Source organism: Chenopodium album, chromosome 1 (assembly GCF_948465745.1).
Source record: "Chenopodium album chromosome 1, dcCheAlbu1.1, whole genome shotgun sequence".
Lineage (NCBI taxonomy): Eukaryota > Viridiplantae > Streptophyta > Magnoliopsida > Caryophyllales > Amaranthaceae > Chenopodium > Chenopodium album.
Genome location: NC_137834.1, coordinates 48,040,288 through 48,062,099, shown reverse-complemented (window position 1 = coordinate 48,062,099; position 21,812 = coordinate 48,040,288). Strand labels below are relative to the sequence as shown.

The 21,812-nt window shown below is 44.1% G+C and overlaps 1 protein-coding gene across 1 annotated transcript; it reads left to right on the top strand.

The window, feature by feature from the left end:
* The first annotated feature begins 10,049 nt into the window (after positions 1-10,049).
* Positions 10,050-10,400, top strand: LOC145632261 (uncharacterized). Its single transcript, XM_081684589.1, has one exon. It carries the CDS (start codon positions 10,050-10,052, stop codon positions 10,398-10,400), a length of 351 nt encoding a protein of 116 aa, XP_081540715.1.
* Positions 10,401-21,812: the final 11,412 nt, after the last annotated feature.

Here is a 21,812-nt window from a genome sequence, read left to right as displayed (position 1 = left end):
AGATTTCTAATATAACATGGCTAATACCGTTTTCCCACGTTTCTCACTAGATAAATGCTGTGTGCTTAATGCTCAGATTTGTGTGCAAATAAACAATGAGTTGTATATCACAGCTAATACTCGAAGATAATATACAATGGTGAAGAACGTTGCATGTTTTAGCAGTTAAATTTGGTTGCAGAATGCATGGCAGCTGAAAGTTCAATCTACAAAGATGGAACAGTGCTCCTACTTGCTTCAGAGTCCATGACGGAGCTATGCAAAACCCCATTAACCAAACCTCATAGTCCGGTTGTGAGTTGGTGTTTTTGAGGTAGATCTGGTTGAACACAGGGTGAAAATATGTAATCTACTTTCGACCACCACCTTGGTTTGCGGCGGCTTAAGCTTATCCTTCGCTCTCTCACTTGTTGGCCTTTAAAACTCAGTCGGCTAGTGCTTCAAGGTCAGATGGGTTCGCCCCTCCTTCTAGCGCCAATTGTTTCGGGTGTACTCCGATGGGAATATCCGAACCACTAACTGCACTGCTGGAGTCTCGGGCTGCCTGGTGGGACCTCGGGCTAAACCTCAGGAAACTCCATCAGCACCACTAGAGGACCTACAAGAGAGAGAACGTAAACTGCCCTCGGGGGTGGTTTTGAGGAATCCCCCTCCGATGGCTAAGTAAGTGTTTGCCTTTTGGGAGAGTATAAAGCTTAAGATGCTTAAAGAGAGAGAGATTGATCAACCCCCTTTTATGTGGCATATGTGGGGGTATTTATAGTGTATGATAACCCTAATTTCAGTGGTCAGCCTGTGGCCGACTTACTCTGTCGGGCTGACAGCCGGGAGCCTGTGATCGACTTACTCTAGTTTGGCTGGCAGCCGGGAGCCTGGAGCCAACTCACCCTGGTCGGGCTGGCAGCCGGGAGCCTGGAGCCAACTCACTCTGGTTGGGCTGGCAGCCGGGAGCTGGGAGCCTCGAGCTGACTCAACGGGCTTAAAATGGTACTCGAGGTGCGCCATCCCTAAATGGGTTGAGAGCGGGAGATAGTTCAGTAGGAACTACCCTATACAAAAATAAAATAAGAAAATTAAAGAAAAGGATAAAGAAATAGAAAATAAAAGGGAATTAAAGGAATGAAAATATCCCCAAATCAAGTCAGAGGCTCAAAATTGCTCTTCAAACATGGGATTTAATCCCATGTTTCGCACAGCACAAATCAGACCCATAAACGCGCGGCCACGATGAATGCGAGCGCGGTCGCGTTAAGTGAGGTTCGAATTGAAGTAGTGCGCCTACGTGAGAAGCGTCTGGAGCTGCTGCCGGAAATTGCTGTTGGTGTTACATGGTAGTTGTGGGTTTGCTGCGGCTAGAGCAAGGGAAAGTAAGGGAAGTTGCGATTGGTGACTGACTGGAGGTGCGGGAGGTATTGGGTGGCGATGGTGGCTGCATCTTGGTGTGGTGCTGAATTAAAGGTTGCAGCTGGTCGCTTATTGTTGCGGGGTGTTGGTTAATGTGAGTTGGGGAAATAAGCGAGTTGTGTGAGTGGTGGAGTGAATTGGTGGCAGGTTTGGTGGTGTGAATTGTTGCGGGACTAGGGAGCTGAACTGGTGGCTGGTGGTTGCTGTTGTAGCCAAGCCTAACAACTTGGTTTTGGACGTTTCTTTGGTTCAAGATATAGCATCATGCATTGGTGCTATGCATTCTATCCATGGGCAGCAAGATATTCAATCCCTTGAATTTCTTGTTGTTCTTATTAACTAGTTTATTCTAGTTCATTTTATGCTTTTAATAAATTGTAAACTTTAGTCATATTTTAAGTTTGCAAATTAGTTATATTATTCTTAGTTCTTTTTAGCTGATTTTAGTTCGAAAAAATTGTCACATTCACACAAAAGTACAAGTGCAAAGATACATCAAAATGGCAGCCATTTAAGCTTGGAATCCAAAATTCCTTTACAAGGAATCTCAAAGCTTTGACTTGGGAGTTACAATCAGTTTTCAAAGAAGAATTACAAGCCATTACAAGCCTTAACTTCAGCCTTCAAGTGGTCGTTGATATCAGTCAACATTGGAGCATCTTAAGCCTTAATTTCAGCCTTCAATTGGCTGTTTAATTCAGTCAGCTTTGGGGGCAACTAAAGGGCGTCCAAGTACACCCTTGTCCACATACATTCAAGCTAATTTCAAGGCTTGAACCAAGGAGGAGTTACACTTCTTTGCTGTTTGATTTTGGGCGTGAATATTGGAGGAAATACATCTCCAACTTGCTGCTTGGATGGGCGTGAATTAAGGGGAGTTACACTCTCTTAATTCTGATTTTATTTCAGCCTTAATTTGGAGGTTATAAACCACCATTTCCTCTTTGATGTATCTAGTTAAATAAGGCTTCTTTTATTAATGTATCTAGACAACAAAAGCTGATTTGTACTTAGCATTAGGCGTGTAACAAGCGAGCTGAAAAGCCACTTAAGTTAGCTTGTACTTAAGGATGCTTGTTTACAATAAATAGCAAGCAAATGTGAATGAAAAAATCAGATTATTCAGACAAAAAAACTTGTCTTACATTCGTTTCTTGGATTAGAAACAAAACCTGAAATTCTTGGATTTGGAATTTCGTTTCCTTTGCTTAGTTAGCTAGTTTAGGCTACTAGTTGGCTTGTGATCTTAGGAACCCAAACAGTTTCGTAGTGGTGTGACTATAACTAAGAAGCCTTTGGTTCTTTAGCCTTAACTATCCCTTGGTTTATCCCTTGTGTATTTCGAGTGTTACTCCAAATATACAACAGCTGCGGCAATTGGAGGTGCGTGAGGTGGTGGAGATTGGAGGTAAGTGATGGTGGATGATTTTTAGGTGATAATTAGACCTGGCAAATGGGTCATTCGGGTCGGGTCATTTCGGGTCGGGTCAAGTTCGGGTCAAAAGATTATCAGGTCAAGTTCGGGTCGGGTCATTTCGGGTCGACTAATAATCGGGTCGGGTCGGGTATCGGGTCAACAGTTCGGGTCGAGTTCGGGTCGGGTCAGTTTGGGTCGGGTCAATTTTCGGGTCGGGTCAGTTTGGGTCGGGTCAATTTTCGGGTCGGGTCAATTTTCGGGTCAGGTCAATTTTCGGGTCCAATTTCCGGGTCAACTTCTAGTCGAGTCATATTCGGGTGATTCATTGGGTTAAATTCAACTCTGTATATATATTTATTTATTTTTTGACGAAAAACTCACTATATTTATTAAGGCTATTTTTTTCATGGATTATAGTAATTGTTTGACTTTTATTAACTTTTTTTTTTTTTTTTTTTTTTTTTTTTTTTTTTTGTGTTTAGAACTTTAGGCTAAGAATCACTTTCAGGATCTCTTGAAACTAAGAAGAACTAATTGAGTTATACCTCACTCTCTTATTGATCTTAGTTTTAATACGTACTCTTATTATCATTGTCATTGTTGTAATAATTTCTTTGAATTATTCTTGTACTCCCTTCGTCCCAAATTACTCTTAACGATTTGACATTTTGCACTATTCACACATCTCACTTTGACCATCTTTTTTAGCTGTTATATGAAAGTCAATGTAGTCATGTAAGATGTTGTTGGGTCTATTTTAATGTATAATTTCCTAATATAAACTTTTTATACTACCTCTGTTAACTTTTATTTGTAACTCTGGGGTATTATTTGTGAGATATAAAATATTCCAAAATTGCAAATAAAAGTTAACGGAGGTAGTAACTTATATAATTATTTACTAAAAGAAGTTAAAGGTCGGGTCATTTTCGGGTCAGGTCAACTTCGGGTCTCGGGTCAACTTCGAGTCGGGTCGTTTCGGGTCTCGGGTCAACTTTGGGTCGGGTCATCTCGGGTCATTTCGGGTTTCGGGTCAAGGTCGGGTCAGTTCCACTTCGAGTCGGGTATGGGTCGGGTCGGGTTAATTCGGGTTTGGGTCAATTTCGGGTCACTGGTTTCGGGTCGATTTCTGGTCATGGGTCGGGTCATTCGGGTCGGGTCATCGGGTCTGGGTTTGGATTGCCAGGTCTAGTGATAATTGCGGTTGTTGTTGGAGTTGTTGCTGCTGTTGTGTGGAAGAACAGGGGAAACAAGGAGTTTAGGTGATTGGCGAGGTTGGTAGGCATGAGCATCGTCCTCACAGCATGCTCATGATGAACACAAAAGTAGGCAGTCCCTAAACACCATGATTGTGGGTTTAACACTACCCGGCTTGAGAGCGCGGCTATGCAAGCTCAAGGAGTTGAACTTGGAATATCCACCTACAAAATACAAATGAAACCAAGGATAAAATGAAGTAAAATAAACTCAAAATTAACAAACAACACTAAGAGAAATAAAATGAAAATGAAAAGAATATAAGAAAGAAAACATTATAAAATGAAAAGAAAATAAAGGAAAGAAAATGAAATTAAAATGAAAATTAAAATAAAATAAAATGAAAACTAAATCTATAAAATCTAAATAAAGGAAAAGCAACTAATATAACGAAAATAGAACAAATAAAGGAGAAAATACTAGAAAACCATCAAAATGCACAAAAGCCATAAAACAAGAGAGGAAAGGTAAAATAGAGAGAAAAAACATAAAACTAAACATTTATTGAGGAAGAAAGCTATGAAAAGAAGGTAAAAACAACTTAAATGCTCATCAAATGGAAGACACCCATCAAAGAGCTCTTAATTCGAAAGCTCTAAGTCTCGCTCGCACGAGAACCTCCAACGAAAGTCCACCCGTAACTCGACCCCCATAAATGGTTCAATGCTTGGGGGATAGCTAAGCCTGACCTAAACCCGAGTAATTATTTGTGTTAAAAGGTTTTCTCAATGGAGATGCCTTTTTCAACACCTTACTAAAGTGTTTTTCCCAATACCCCAACTTGGGTATATATAGGGAAAAGCATGAGTGAGATTTGCTCTTCCATCAATGTGTGAGAATTGATTATTCCTTCTATTTTTAAATTAAAAATAAAATTAATTATCAAGCTACTAATAAATCAACAAGTGCAATATTTAGGAGAGAGGTTAGGTGAGGACCACTTGGAAGAAGGGGGGACTAAACTTGCTCGCCAATCATCTCCCATAACCGACCACCTCCACCCCAAGCCTCCAATCCTTGCGTGCCACGTGGCACCCACACTTGGGCACCAAGGTACCCCAAGTGTGGGCTACTTGGCTGCTGCTGCACCTTCGGCCTTGCAGGCCATGCACATATGTGCAGGCTGCTTGGCTAGGCCTGCTGCTTGCAAGCCACACACATATGTACGGGCTGCTGGCCGAGGCCTGCTTACATGCCACGCACATATGTGCGGGCTGCTGGCCAAGCAAGCTAGCACGCCACACACATAGGTACGGGTTACTGGCCAGGACTGCTAGCACGCCACGCACATATGTACGGGCTGCTGGCAAGCCTAGCTAGCCATGGGGCGCTAGCATGCACCAGCCAGCCTAGGCTCGGCTTTGTGCGCTTACTAGCCACCTTGCTAGGCCATATGCCCCTAACACTCGGTTTGCTCGGCGCATTCCGTTGCTAGGTGTATTTTGGTAATTTTGTTGATTAATTAGTAATTTTCTTATCTTGTCTTTTATTATTTCTACTCGAATTTCGACTCTCAGATTCGACAAAGCTTGGATTTCCGACGTCTAAATATTAATTACTCGCGTCAGTTTGTTAGTTGCTTGGGTGTGACCCGAATGGTTCAGTCAAGATTTAGCTATAATATTAATTATACATTATTATTACTGATCCGAAGCGGCCTCCACCCAGGCATTCCGATCACTTGATCTCACTGAATATTTATCTTTCTAATAATTTCAAACCCTCTATCGGAATAATACACTTGTTCGAAGGACACCATTCTTTTCAATCTCCCACTTGTCCTTCCGGACAAGTGCGCTTTTAGTGTATAGCCTTTTCCTATGTCGCTTAATGTCTCTTCATGAACTATTATAAGATAAGATTTATTCGTCATCCTTATTATGTCCAAAAGTGTTTTTCGATCCCAAGTCCGACTATAAATAAACAGATGATTTCTAAAATCCATCCAAGCACGGCCATGCATTTTAAAGTCTCGTTCTTTGAGAGGCCTTGTAAACAGCTAGACATCTTCCCTATTTTAGTATGGGGACATTCTCAGTCTTGTAATGCAACTTCCCTTACTGAGAGGACCTAGCCGCCCAAGTGTTGCCGTTATAATCCTCTTTTACGGCAGACATTTGACAACATCAAAGCGAACTAGTACTCAAAAAAGAGAACTCACAATACTCATGGTCGAGGAAATAGGTTCTGATAGCCATAATAAGAAATATACTTGTATAGGATAGCTCCCGCTGAACTATCGCCTAGCCCCTAGGGTGTGCACTTATTGCCGAGAGGACAACTAAGAGGGGTCACTAGCTCGATAGAGTCAGCCGGCAGAGCTGACCAGCCAAACTCTCCACAAAGGAGATCGTACACCTATAAATAGAAGGAAAAGTACAACAGAAAAGAGGTTAGACACACAAGTTATTACACACTCTACATCTCTCTAAATACACTTTCTCTATCTAAACACTCTCTAACTTAGGCATCGGAGGGCGGGTTCATCGAGCCACCCCCGAGGGCATTTTACGTGTGCTGTCTTGTGTAGGTTGTCAACGAGACCCAGCTCACCCAGCAAAACCCATACCTGGAACAATTGGCGCTAGAAGGAGGGGTAGGATCATCTAACCTGAGGTTCACCAACTAAGTGAGAGACTAGTTGATAAACCACCGTGGCCGGAGAGGAAGTTGTACAAGCACCCATACCTAAGTCCAATGACGCCAATCAAACACCACAAAAACACCACCAATAGCCATCGATCTAAAAGGATCTGCCGAGAAACCCAAATCCACCATCTCACAAAAATCCAATCCCATTGGATCGACATCTACTGCAGCTAAAGCAGCGTCGAAACACTCAATCTGATAGGATCTAGTTTTGTTTTCAAGTACGGTATGTGTAGACATTTACTTTTGTCCCCTTGTCCCGACAGGAAGTGCAATGACGATAAATAAAGCCTTCTTCATGTTGGATCAAAGTGAAGAATACTTATGGATAACTGGTTAAGCCACAAAACACAAAAGACTAGCCCAAATTAAAGAGAAAGCCCAAACAAAAGTCCAATTAACTAAACCCGATCATAATTAGGCTTAAGCCTTAACCCTAATAATGACGGATTTAGGAGCACCTAGGTTAAAACTAAGTGTTGCCGCAGCTGCGCGCAACTCATAAAGTCGTGTTGGGCTGCCTCGCGCAACTATTTCAGTTGCGCGCGACACCCAGCGCAACTTCCAGAGTTGCGCTGCGGAAGATTTGTAATTATTCGGAAATTATACAGAAAATATAAAATCGAATTTTACCATAAAGCCGCGCGCAAGACCAATAGTTGCGTTGCACATAGCATCGTAATTCTATAACTTGCGCTGGGTTGCCGCGCGCAACTTCATTTGTTGCGCGCGACACCTGCTGCGGCAGATTGCTCGAAACCCTAAACCTAATCCTTCTCTATAAATATGAGCTTAAACCGAGGCTTCAACAGACAAAAATTAACCTAAAAACTCTGGCGAAATAACTTGTGAACTTGTGCAACCTAGCCCTCTTGTCCTAAACACTCACCCTTTCGATACTTTGTTAGTACGATGGAGGTTCCCCAACAAGAAGGTGTCCATAAGTGTTCTAAACGGAGATCTAGCATAGAGAAGTGGTAAATTCCCGAGCACCTAGTTAAATCACCATTATTTTCTTGTTTAAAAGGACTTTAATAAATTAATTAGTGTTGTTTGATCATTTTTAAAATAATTAATTAATCAATTCCACATAGTATCTCGCGTTAAATAAAGACTAGAATTGAATTAAATAATTGTTGGTTGATCACTTAAGCCAAGGCTAATCTTCTTTATTTATTGTTCTTTCACGAATATTATTAAATAAGAATAACGACTTTGCAATGTAATTCCTACGTGAATTAATGCTTGTAAATAAAATCAACTAACATAGTTTTAGGTATCGCGTTGCATATATTGTTTGGTGATGAAATTGTAAAAAACGAAGAGCTAGTAGAGGTCATACTAGGGCTAGGATGACGATTCCCTTCTAAAAGGAACGTTATCTTAGTACCCTCGCTACCGAACTCATTTTTGGTTTATAGACCAATTTGGGCATGGGTAAACTTATGATTTGTGCTAATTATTCAATGAACTCCACATGGAAGAAAGGCATGAACGAGGTTTATGAGTTTTTCCTAAAACTCATTGGCGACTCCTACTTGTTTCTTATAAAAAAGCATGACGATAGAATCAATTCTAATTTAAGGCCCCAAACAGTCAGGAATTCAAATCCTACTACACCCTAATAAGTGTAAAATCCTAGGCTTTTAAGTGGCTAAGGGCATTTAAGGAGAGTACCCCTTACGATGGGATCACCCTCCTTACTGTATGCCATTGATAGGCGCAAACAATGAACCCATTATTTCCACACCCATAACCTAGAAACTACAACCCGTAAACATGCCAGCCATTCTGCAGATTATCTCTAAGTGTAGTAAGGAGCAGTTGGCAGCGATGACAGTAGTCCTTGCCAACTTTGGTAAAGGAGCAAGCTTGTCACCAGTAGCAACAACTACGGAACCAGTGGTGAAGAAGGCAACACCCGCAACCCTCACTCCCGAGCAGAATGAGCTCATCCAACTGAGGAAGAAGGTGTTGGAATTGGAAGCTCGGAATCTGAACTGAGAATAAAGCGTGGAGGAGATAACCCAGGCTAAGAGCAGCCTGGAGAAACGAGTCGTCCGCAGCAGGTTACCAGCCTCTGAGCGGGGACCGAGCCTGGACAGGGAGAAGCGAGCACGGATCCAGGTTATTCTAGATGATTCCCCATTTTGCAGGGAAATTTTGGAGGAGTCGATGAAGAAGATAACGATGTCGATCTGCACATACAACGGAACCACAACACCTAAGAATCATATCTCAGCTTTTGAGAGCCACATGGTGCTCTACACCATGACGGACTCAGTCTGGTGCAAAGTAGCGAAGTGGCATTTTATCAGCTGAAAAGGATGTTTATGATGCATTTTATCACCTTGGTAGATCGAACTAATATGACATATGAGTTGATGTCACTAGTTCAGGGGAAAGATGAGCCCCTGAGGGAGTTTATCACTAAATTCAACAACGAGGCAACAACTATCCCAAACATGAGCCAGGAGGTAGCGTTGCTGGCAATGTAGAGCGGTTTGCTACCAGGCTCACCATTCAGAGCGTATGTGGGTCGTAAGAGCCTCAAGACGCTAGCTGAAGCGCCAGGTAAAGTGCACGAGTTCATCAAGGCAGACGAGACCGAAAAAGCAATGCTGAGCAGGAAGGCGCCAAATGACCCAATTAAGCGGGCAGAAGTCACCCGGGCATAAAACACAGCCAGGGCTGACCAGCCCAGCAAAGCTGAGCAAGGTTACAGGGAGGCAGATTGAGCTGTTGGGGTAAGAAGGGTAGACCCGAAGAGGGGAGGAAGACCTGGAAGGTTCGACTAGTATACCCCGCTCACTCACTCGAAATCCCACATTTTCAGCGTGAACAAAGCTGATGACAAGTGGCAGAGACCTCCGAGGATGGTTAATAGGAACCGTGATCCCAACAAGTGGTGTGACTTCCATAGGGACCACGGCCACACAACTAATGAATGCACACACCTGAAAGACAACATAGAAGACCTAGTAAAAAGGGGGTATCTGAACCAGTTCAAACATCAAGCTGATCCCCCAAAAGAAGAAAAGAGGACAGAGTAGCCCGTGACCGCAGATGAGGTCATAGAGGTCCCACTGAGGATAAAGACAGAGACAGCAAGCTAGAAGGCAGGGTGTATGTGATCAGCGGAGGACCAGTGCATGGGGGAACAGTGAACAAGGTGCGGGCAGACCTGCGGGCAATGATACATCAAATAAACTATAATGAGAAGCGCAGGTGGCCACCTCTTCCTCCGCAGCCGCGAGCTACATTTGATGAGCATGACTAGAAGGGAATAATCTATCCTCATGATGATCCTCTGGTAATAACGATGAGAATTGCAAATTGGGAGGTAGACCGAATATTGATAGATGGGGGGAGCTCAGCCGAAATCATATATATCAGTGCGTTCAAAGAGCTGAAGTTAGACATAAAGGACCTAAAAAGGGTGAGTTATGAAGTCACTGGGTTTAACAGATCTGGATTGACCCCGGAAGGTATAATCGAGCTCTCAGTCCGAGTAGGAGAAAGGTCAAAAAGACGCGATATTCGAGCAGAGTTCCTGGTGATATACTCTCCTTCACCTTACAATGTGATCATGGGGAGGCCACTCATCCACAAGATTGGCGGAGTGGTTTCCACCTATCATCTTTCCATGGCTTACACAACCAATGAAGGGTAGTCAACAAAGCTCAAGGGAAGCCAGAAAAAAGCTCAACAATGTTACATAACTTCCCTAAAGCAGCCCGCTAGGAGTAGACAGCAACCAATTTCAGAGCAAAGATCCGTTGAATAGGTTGAGAAAAAGTCAAGAAAAAGAAAGCGCGAAGAATATCACAGGGAAAAGGATAAACATAAGCCGACCATGAAAAATTTTGAGCCCACAAAGGAAGAGAGGGCTAAACCACTTCCCAGCGGGGATCATGTTATAGTCGAGCTCACAGAAGGTGATCCTTCAAGAACAATAAAAATCGGAAAGGTCATTGATCCTGGAGTGGGGGTGCACCTCATAGAATTGTTGAGGAAGAGCTAGGACATATTCGCATTTTCAGCAGATGAGATGCCTAGAATTGACCCTGTAGTCATGGTCCACATGCTGAATATGAAGGAAGATGTTAAGCCAGTAAGGCAGAAGAAACGAAGCCTCTCCACGGAGAAAAATCGGGCAATCTAGGAAGAAGTGGAAAAACTCCTAGAAGCTGGATTCATTGAGCCCTGCGATTACCGGGAGTGGTTAGCCAACGTGGTCATGGTGAAGAAGGCAAATGGCCAGTGGAGGATGTGTGTTGATTTCATAGATCTCAACAAAGCATGCCCAAAAGACTGCTACCCACTGCCGCAAATCGATCAGTTGGTAGATTCAACCTGCGGGCACGCCCTGTTAAGCTTCATGGATGCCTTCTTAGGATACCATCAGATCAGTTTACATAACACAGATCGGCAGAAACCCGCATTCATCACCGAGGGGGGAGTGTACAATTACATAGCTATGCCCTTCGGGTTGAAGAATGCTAGAGCTACTTTTTAGAAGACAATGGATAGAGTGTTCATGCACTAGAAGGGAAAGAATGTTGAGGTATACTTTGACGACTCAATTGTCAAGAGCGTCACGCAGGTAGGACATATCATGGACTTAGAGTTTGCCTGAGCCTAAGTGCATTAAGGATATCGTGCGGCTGACAGGCAGAATGGCCAATATACTTTGTAAGCCACGTGCTGACCGAGGATGAGCAAAGGTACCCATTGGTGGAGAAACTATCTTTTGCGGTGGTAACAACAGCAAGGAAGCTGAAACCATATTATGACGCATAGATAATACAAATCCTCACAAATCACCCACTGGAAAAAGCATTACAAAAAATGGATGCATTGGGCAGACTCTTGAAATGGGCCATTGAACTCTCTGAGTATGAGTTCGAGGTCAAGCCTAGGGCAGCTATCAAATCACAAGCCTTAGCAGATTTTATTGTGGAAGCCTCTTACGAAGAGAAAGAAGATGACATTGGAATCTGGAAGGTGGAAGTAGATGGATCATCGGCCCAAACAGGGAACGGAGCCGGGATCATAATGACATCCCTACAGGGAAATGTATTTGAGTATTCCATTAAGTTCAAATTCAAGGCATCAAACAACGAGGCAGAGTACGAGGCAGCTTTGGCGGGCCTGCATATGAGTATCGCAGCCGGGGCCAAGAAAGTACATTTGCAGACTGAATCTCAGCTTGTAGCCAGTCAGCTGAAGGGGGATTATGAGATTAGGGAATCCACAATGCTGAAGTATGTAACCAAGGTAAAGGAGCTGGCAGCTCAGCTAGTCCACTTCCAAATAGACTTAGTCCTTAGAGCGGGAAACTCCCAAGCTGATGCGCTATCAAAGTTAGCTAGTTCCACCCTGCAGAGCCTCACAAGGACGATGATGGTGGAACTCCTGGAGGAAAGCAGTATCGCTGAAAAGGAGCAGGTGAATTGCATCGAGCAACAACGAGCTTGGTTCATAGATATAATGGCATACAAAGTTCACGGCTCACTGCGGGATGACGAAGTGCAAGCTAAGACAGTTAAGAAAGACGCTAACTGGTACGTGGTAATGAGTGGGGAGCTCAACTAAAAAGGCTTCTTAAAACCACTGCTAAGGTGTATCCTAGAGTGGGAGCAGGAGAAGATCATGGAAGAAGCACACTCAGGAATATGTGCCAACCACATCAGTGGAAAAGCCTTAGGAGTTGAAGTTCCCAGAAGGGGTGCATACTGGCCAACTCTGACACAAGACGCACTAGCATATGTGAAAAAGTGCGACAAGTGTAAAAAATATTCCCTAGTCATAAACCAGCCGGCAAATGATCTGACCCAATCCTCAGCCCGATCTCGTTTGCATAGTGGGGAATGGACATATTGGGACCCTTCACCATTGGGTCAGCGGGCAGGAAGTACCTCATAGTGGCAGTAGATTATTTTACCAAGTGGATAGAAGCCGAACCCACTAAGTACATACAGGCAACCCAGGTGAGGACGTTCATATGGAAAAACATAATCACAAGGTTTGGGGTGCCGCAGTGCATAGTCTTTGACCACGGATGCCAATTCAACTGTGACACCATCAAGGACCTAGAGGACATGGGCACCAACTATGCAAGTGGCTCATTCTGTCACCCGCAGAGTAATGGCCAAGCCGAAGCGGTAAACAAGCTGATCTTAACAGCCCTGTAGAGAAAGCTGGAGGAGCACAAAGGCTTGTAGGCTGACCTAGTCCCAGAAGTGTTATAGGCAAATAGAACCATTGAAAAAGAATCTACCAGAAAAAGCCCTTTCACTCTAGCTTATGGGGCTGACGCAGTTGTCCCAGTGGATGTGCAAATTCCCATCCTGAGGTTACAACACTATGAGCCATAGGGAAATGAAAAGCGCATGCTGGAGGAGCTAGACTTCCATCCGGAAGTAAGGCTAAAAGTAGCTCTCAAGCTGGTAGCCTAGAAGAGCAGGATTTCCAAAGCTTTCAACAAAAGATTCAAGCACCGGGAGCTCCTACCAGGAGACCTGGTTCTCAGAAGGACAATAGCAGTGGGAAGAGGAAACCAGCATGGAATGTTGTCAGCTAATTGGGAAGGCCCCTTCATCATTTATGAACAGGTGGGACCTGGTGCATTCCTCCTCGCAGATCAAGAAGGTCAGGTCTTAAGGAATAGTTTCAATGCTGATGTGCTAAAGAAATATTTTGTTTAAAGAGGAAAAAAGTTAAGTAGAATTGAGGATAATTGTTTCAATTTTTCAAGAACCCTATTTAGTTCATGTTATATCATATTATGCATTCAAGCCATTTTAATTCAATGAAATACGAGCCTCTACGTGAGTGTGCGCCTCTAGGAGCGTCTAGTTATATTGGACAATCAAGGGGCATAACCATTTGTATAGGAGTGAAAGAAGAAGAAAGAGAAACAGGAGGAGTGTGCGCAGAGCGCTCACCTGAAGGAGAGGATCGAGAAGGAGAATCCGACTCAGTGTAAACTTGAGGCTCACTTATGTTCAGACTATCAAAAGCGTCAGACATTGTGAAATCTACAAAGACAAAAAGCCCACGGAAAGGAAGAAGAAGGCAATGAGGCACCGAAAATTGAAAATCAGTTTATGAAGACAAGAACAATGGAGGAATAAAAAGAGGGAATCAAGAGCGCAATTACAACAACAAAAAAGGGGTAAAATTAGGCAAACGAGTCAAAAGATACAATTTTGTGAAAAAAATACAAATAGAAGCAAAATTGGGTAAGTACATACAACAAAAGGTACAAAGTTAGTACCTTTAGAACAAAAGTTGCAGATGCAACAGAGAACAACAACAATGGCGATCAAAGAAATCGAACAAGGAGCGAAACTCCAAGCTGTGACAAAAAAAAGAAAGGCGATTTAGTAAAAAGAAAGGACAAAGAAGAGGAAAGCGAACATGGCAAAAAATGAAGCAAGAACAAAAGAAAAGAAGGCAAGAACTTACCACAACAATAGAGGAGAAACTGATCGAATGTGGAAGTAGGTCGTTGGGACTACTAACCCTAACCAAATTAGAAATTTATAATACCTAAACCTACACTAAACTAGTTAGCGGCAAGTAAAGGGTCGAACCCAAAAGGACTAAGTGTATCAATTTGTGCAAATTAGACTAGTAGGAAAGGTTGTGAGATAGAGAGAGATTAAACCAAACACTACTAAGAGCAAATAACTAAAACTAGGGAAAGTGGAATCCAATCACATCAATGCATTAAACAACATCATAAAAATAGATGAAAATGACCTCGATTAGGAACATTAACACATTTAACTCATTCTCGCACAATTAAGCATGTTAATTATCCTACTAAACTAATTCACTCTCGTGCAACTAGCCTAGAAAAGGTATGGAAGAATTTAGGGCTCTCAACCAACTCACTCTCGCACAATTGATTAAAGCCACAATTAAGAGCATAGAATCGATTAGCTAGAAAGATTCTAATCCATAAAAGCATAACCCATACACAATAATCAAGAAACAATTTCATACTTGTAGGGAATAATTTCAAGTGTTAAACCCCTAGCTTGAACCCCACTATGATCATACACTAAAGTACGGTGGCGTTCAAAAGGGAAGAAGATAGAGCAAAAGAGTCGCCAACAAGTTTTAGGAACTTGTAAACCGTACCGTTCACAGGGTGAAGGTTACACCCCTTAACGATCCAAGAGATCGTCAACTCCATAAGGTCTAGAACCAAATAAGGGTTCGGGGATGATGGTACAAATCCAACCTAAAAGAGATTGAACCTGCCCTAATAATAGGCCTCTACTTTATTATGATCGTATTCATGTGCGCTTTTCGATTAACATGTAATCAATAGGATTAACCCTAAACCTGTTTAATCTATGTTGGTTGAATTTAATGCACAAATAAATCTATTATTGGCGATCACTTGAATTATAATCATATTAACCCTAAACAAGATTATTAATCATCTTATTAAGCGTGATTACAAGTACCAAATTCCCTTTAAACATGCATAAAAGGTGTGATCAAGCAATAAATATAATCAAGCAACATAATAATAATATAAATAACAATCACCATAAAAATAATCATAATAATAATCATCATAATAATAATCATAACAATCATAATAATAATTATAATAATATTCATGTTAAAGCATAATAATAATAGCAAGAACATTCGCATGCTAAACAGGTTATAATACTTAGCAAAAAAACATGCAATGAAAAAATTTAAAGAACAACAATATGAATAACTTCAGCCAATGGCCGAATGACGTTAAATTAAAAAGGCCCGATCGCCATCAGACGATTAGATAAGACTGTTAGCTGGCAAAGCTAGAGGAATTGTCAAATCACCCGACCCCTTGGTCGGTAAAGAAACATGGATACTCGGCACGCAGGCCGGAAGATGAAATTAATGGCCATTCGGCCGCAGACATAACTACTAAAAAGCTTTAAGGGGCAGAGGGATTGCCAGCATTGGCAGCCGCACCATCAGTTGCCGGCTGCTCTTCATTGTCATCACCATCCCCTTCCCCGTCTTCATCCCCGGAGGAGCCTGAAGAGGAGTCGGCCTCTTCACCATCTGCATCCTCCTCTTCAGCCCGGCGATGGAGTTCAGCATTGTAATCCTTGTTTGCCTGATCAAACTTGGATTTCCAGATGCCAAAATCAGCACCCGGCTGTACCGCCTCCCATGTCGCCCGCATGATGGATTCGTAGTCTTCCATCATTTGTTGAACAAAAGCCTGTTTCTCTTCCTCAGCCCGGGACTCGAACTTGGCCTTCAGCTGCTGTACCTAGTTCGCCAGGTGCCCCTCCAAGCGGCTCACCCGCTCCTTGGCCCTCTCGACCTCATTCTTGGCCTCTTGAAGAGGCTCAAGTTTTTCCTTAAGGCCTTTAACTTCGGCCTTAAGTTCATTGACTTTGGAGCGGGCTGAATCCAGGTCCTTCTTCACCTGCAGGTTGGCGTCCGCCTGGGAATACATCATATCAAGGGTCAAAAGCTCATTCTAAGCAATTTCAAATTGAGCTCGGTCTAAGGCGGATTCGGCTCGAGCTTTAACGGCTGTTACCTCTTTTGATTTTTCCTGGATTGGGGTGAGGTGCAATTTTTGGAATAAATAACCTAAGTGAGAACTTCAGCCGGTGACCGACTGATGCCTATGGGCATCCGGTATTTAGGAACTTATTCGTTCTTTGTAGGTTATTTCGGTCAGACGGCTATGAGTTGACCAATTTGGTCGTTCAATTTTTGTCGTCTGCATGGATACGTAGAACCGACAGATAATCTGTTCTCTGCGACGATTGCACCCGGAGGGGTGTTGCCGGACGCCTTTGTCCATGTTGGGACAGGCGATTTTATAAAAAGAGCAACCATCCGGCCATTTTAGCCTCTGGTCTTGTTTGAGACCGGTTGTGTAGCCACTAAACGTTTTTGTGCTTAGTTTCTGAATCAGTGTTGAATTTACACTAAGTATCGAACTTAGTTTTTTAAGCAAACGAGTCTGTCTGGGTATTACCCAGACGGACAGGCAAATATTTGATCATGCTAAATATCAACTTAGTTAGATAAATGGAGAATCCGTCTGAGTATTACCCAGGCGGATAGTCATGCAGTTGAATAAACAAAGTATCCAACTTAAATAAACAAGGGATCCGAGCATTACCCAGGCGGATAGAGAAATGTAACCTTTACCAAGTATCGAACTTATTTAGGTAGATGGGGAATCCGCCTGGATATTACCCGGATGGATAGTCAAACGATAACTCAATTTTGTAAACAAAGACTGAATCTTCAATAATTGACTCATTGTTTACAAAAAGTTATATTCTCAGAAGTAGTACTTTTTTAGATTGTCTACATTCCAAGTTCTAGGCAGGCGCCTACCGTCTGGGGTTTCCAGGCGGTAGGTGCCGTCCCTTACTTCTTCATAGATCCGGTAGGGACCTTCCCAATTTGGTGTTAGCTTTCCCAACTCATTGGCCCTACCGGTTGCCTCCATTTTTCGTAACACTAAGTCGTTAACTTTCAAAGGACGCTTGTGTACTTTTTTGTTGTAGGCTCTAGTCATTTTCAGACGGTAAATCTCATGACGCAAGGCGGCATTGCCCCGGCGTTTTGGGAGTGAATCCAATGCCAGGCGCATTGCTTCCCAATTTGCCTCTTCATTATACAGCATGACTCTGAGAGTCGGCTCGTAGTGTTCGATGGGCAAGACGGCTTCAGCACCGTAAACCATGAGAAATGGGTTTTCACCGGTTTCCCCTTTCGCTGTTATCCGGATGGCCCATAGGACATGGATTAATTCTTCTGCCCATAAGCCACCGGCTCTTTCTATTTTCTTTTTAATGCCGTCTGAGATGAGTTTGTTGAAAGCTTTAACTTGGTCGTTTGCTTGGGGCCGGCCAACAGATGCAAAATAACTTGAGATCCCTGATATCCCAACCAAATTTTTAGCTGAGGCGTCTCAAACTGATGACCATTATCAAACACCATAGACATGGGTACCCCGTACCGGGTGATAACATTCTTCCAGATGAAGGAAATGACGTCTGAGGTCTTGATGTTTTTAACCGCCTAAGCCTCAACCCACTTGGTGAAATAATCCACAGCCACTAAGATATAACGCTTTCCGCCTGGAGCAGGCATGTAAGGACCTAGAATGTCCATCCCCCACTTTGCAAACAAGATTGGGCTGTGGATGTCTGTCAGATCAGTAGCCGGACGATGAATAAGTTTTCCAAACTTTTGGCACTTGTCACATTTTTTCACCAATTCCATGGCGTCTTCCTCAAGAGTGGGCCAAAAGTAATGTCGTCTGGCTCTGACGGCTAGGGACCTGCCGCCTATGTGAGAGGCGCAGAATCCCGAGTGCAAGTCTTTGAGAACTTCTTTCCCCTTTTCTGGGGTGACACACTTCAACAAAGGCTTCAGAAACCCCGCCTTGAAGAGTTCTCCATTTTTCAACTCGAATCTTGCAGCTTGCTTTTTCAGGACGGCTGCTTCCTGTGGCGAATCAGGAAGTGTGCCGTCTGAGAGATAGGCCCGGATGCCATCCATCCAGGTAGAGCTTCGGTCCAGAATTCCAACGGGATCCTCATAGATGCTTCTTTTTTCAAGAACTTCCTAGAAGACCGACCGAGGCGTATCATGGCAGGCGGAAGATGCCAGTTTCGACAATGCATTCGCCTGGTTGTTTTCCGACCTAGGCACCTGATTCAGCCGGAATTCCTCAAGTGCCTTGGTCTCTTCTTTGACTGCCTGAATATATTTAATCATAGCCGGATGGGTAGCCTCATAACTTCCCTCGTACTGGCTAACAACCAATTGAGAATCAGAGTAGGCGTCAATTTTCATGGCCTCTGCCGCCTTACACAAGCGTATGCCGGCTAGCAGGGCTTCATATTCCGCCTAATTGTTAGAGGCCTGAAACTTGAAGCGTAATGCATATTCAAATCTGTCTCCTTCAGGTGACTCATAAATTATGCCTGCACCACAGCCAGTCTTTGTAGAGCTCCCGTCTACATATACTTTCCAAACCTGATCAAGATTATCCGGAGCCACCGGACGAGTCATTTCTACAATGAAGTCGGCAAACGCCTGACCTTTCACTGCCTTTCTTGGTTCATAAGTGATTTCAAGACTTTGCATTTCAATAGCCCATTTCAACATTCTCCCGGATGAGTCCAAGGTAGACATCAGCCGCTTGAGTGGCTGGTCCGTGTAGATCACCACCGGATGTGCCAAAAAGTAAGACTTCAATTTTTTGAATGCCATATACAAATCAAGGCCAAATCTTTCAACTATGGGGTACCGGAGTTCAGCATTTTTAAGAACATGGCTAATGAATTAAACCGGGAGCTGCACGCCGTCTCGCTCAGTAAGGAGAACGACACTAAGGGCATGGTCTGAGACGACTAAGTACATGTACAACGTCTCCCTAGGCAAAGGACTGACCAACCTAGGCAGAGAGTGCAAATGCTCTTTCAACCTCTGAAACGCCGCCTCAGCATCACCCCCCCATTCAAATCTTGTCTTCTTCCTGATTGCTTGGAAGAAGTAGAGGCATTTGTCGCCTGACCGGCTGAGGAACCTCCCCAAGGCGGCCAGGCAACCGGTGAGTCTCTGGACTTCCTTGACAGAACGGGGTGACTTCATGTCTATCACCGCCTGTATCTTTTCAGGGTTAGCCTCTATCCCCCTTTGATCAATCAGGAATCCGAGAAACTTCTCAGACTCAACACCAAAGACGCATTTCTTAGGATTTAACATAACCTTATGCCGCCTGAGGGTGGTGAATGTTTCTCGGAGATCAGCAAGGTGATCCGTCTGCTTTTTGGATTTGACTATCATGTCATCAATGTACGCCTCCACATTCCTCCCAATCTGATTAATGAAGACCGTATTAATCATCCGTTGGAAAGTGGCAGGCGCATTTTTCAAGCCAAACGGCATCACAGTATAACAAAATAGCCCCTGATCAGTGACGAAGGCCGTCTTCTCTTGATCTTTTTTCCACAGGGGTATCTAATGGAAGCCGGAGTAGGCATCCATAAAGCTCATCAAGGCGTGACCGGCTGTAGAATCGACCAGACTGTCGATCTTTGGAAGCGGATAACTATCCTTTTGACACGCCTTGTTGAGGTCTGTGTAATCAACATACATGCGTTAGGTCCCATTCGGTTTCTTAACAAGGACCACATTGGCCACCCAGTCGGGAAAATTACAGGGCCGGATGAACCTGGCGTCTAGCAGCTTTTTAACTTCGGCAGCTACCGCCTGACTTCTTTCCTCGCCGTGATTTCTTTTCTTTTGCCGGATGGGCTTCTTTTTAGGGTCCACGGCGAGTTTGTGGACAGCAAGATCCGGGCTGACGCCTGACATCTCCTCCACTTCAAAGGCAAAAATGTCTTTGAATTCCTTCAGCAGAAGGTACAAGCTTGCACCCAAGGTAGTATGAGCTACCGTCCCTACCTTAACAGTACGTTCTGGACGGCTGTCGTCCAGAACGAGATCAATGCTTTCGCCAGCCGGTTGGGGACGGAGCTCATCTGACCGTTCACCGGTCAGTGATTGCTACTTTTTCTTTTTCTTCACCTCTACCAGCAGGGGAGCCTTTCTTTTTTTCCCGGCTGCTGATGGGGCAGGAGCTGGGTCGGCATCCTTGACGTTGTCAAGGTCTATTGGTTCCTGTCCGCCTAGGGTCACAGTATCTCGGACAGCTGAGAGATAGCACTCTCGGGCCGTCTTCTGATCTCCATTCAAGGAACCAACAGAGCCGTCATCCCTCTCATACTTGATGAGCATGAGAGACGGGATGATTACGGCCTTGGCTACGTTGAGGGTTGGCCTGCCAAGGATGATGTTATAGGCGGTCAACTCCTCAACGACCAAGAATCTGACGACCATATGTCGTCCCTGGCCTTTCTCTCCCAGCCGGATGGGTAAGTCAATTCTCCCGGCTGGGTAGACCATCCCACCCCCAAAACCAACCAAGGGGTGGGTGACCGGATGCCTGCTGCCGACGTTGTATTTCAGCTTTTGCAGGCACCGGAGGCTGATGATGTCTGATGAGCTGCCGGTGTCTATAAGGATCCGTCCAACCAGCTGGTTGGCAACCTTACATTCGATGACCACCGGGTCATCATGCGGGCGGCGGACGCTGCCCCTGTCCTTCTCAGTGATCAACACGTCTGGGAAGGAGGAGCTGGCTTCCGCCTGCTCATCATCATCTTTATCCATCTTTCGAAGATGGCTCTTGGTGCCCCGGATGGTAGGGCCACCACATGAGAACTTGCCTGCTATGGTGTAGACCGGCTCCTTGTCGGTATCCGAACTATTAGCAGGCTGGGGGTTTGTCTTGGAGGACTGACCCTTGTTTTTCTTTTTTGCCCCGGCTGGGGACTTAGAAATGTAGGACTTTAGCAGCCCTTTGTCAACCAGACGGTCCAACGCCCGCTGAAGACTAAAGCAGTCGTTGGTGTCATGGCAAACTTCCTCATGGAACTGACAAAATTTAATTTTGTTCCGTGACTGGACAGAACTCTTCATAGGATTCGGCTTCTCAATGGATTGCCGGTCCTTTACCTCCATGAGGATGGAGTTGCAATCTTTGTTAAACTCGTACTTGGGGACGTATGGTTTAAACTCTTTCTTTTTCTTCTGGGACGGTTGGTCAGACTCAGTAATCGCCCAGACTTCTTTTCTTTTCTTGCTCTCTTCCTTGTTTTTGGCCGTATGAGCTGACCGGCTGACTTTCTGTTTGTCGGACTTCTTAGAGTCCGACTGGCTACCAGGCGAGCAGAGGTCGGTAGATTGAATGTAGCTTTCCGCCTCCCTGAGGGCCGCATGTAGGGTGAAAGCCCCTTTTCTGACGAGGTCGAACTTAAAAGTCGACCCGTCTCTCAGACCCTTGAAAAAGTCTGTAAAAGCTACCTCATCAGACAGTCCTTGAATCTGAATTCTTATCAAATTGAACCGCCTGACATATGAGCGCAACCCTTCTTTCTCTCCCTGCTTAACAGTGCTCAAATCAAGGATTGTTTTCTTAGCAGGGATGTTCATTGAGAAGTTGGAAGCAAAC

Bases quoted from the DNA above. Each gene is read 5' to 3' on its own strand.
- LOC145632261 (XM_081684589.1), top strand. From the start codon at position 10,050: ATGAGAATTGCAAATTGGGAGGTAGACCGAATATTGATAGATGGGGGG.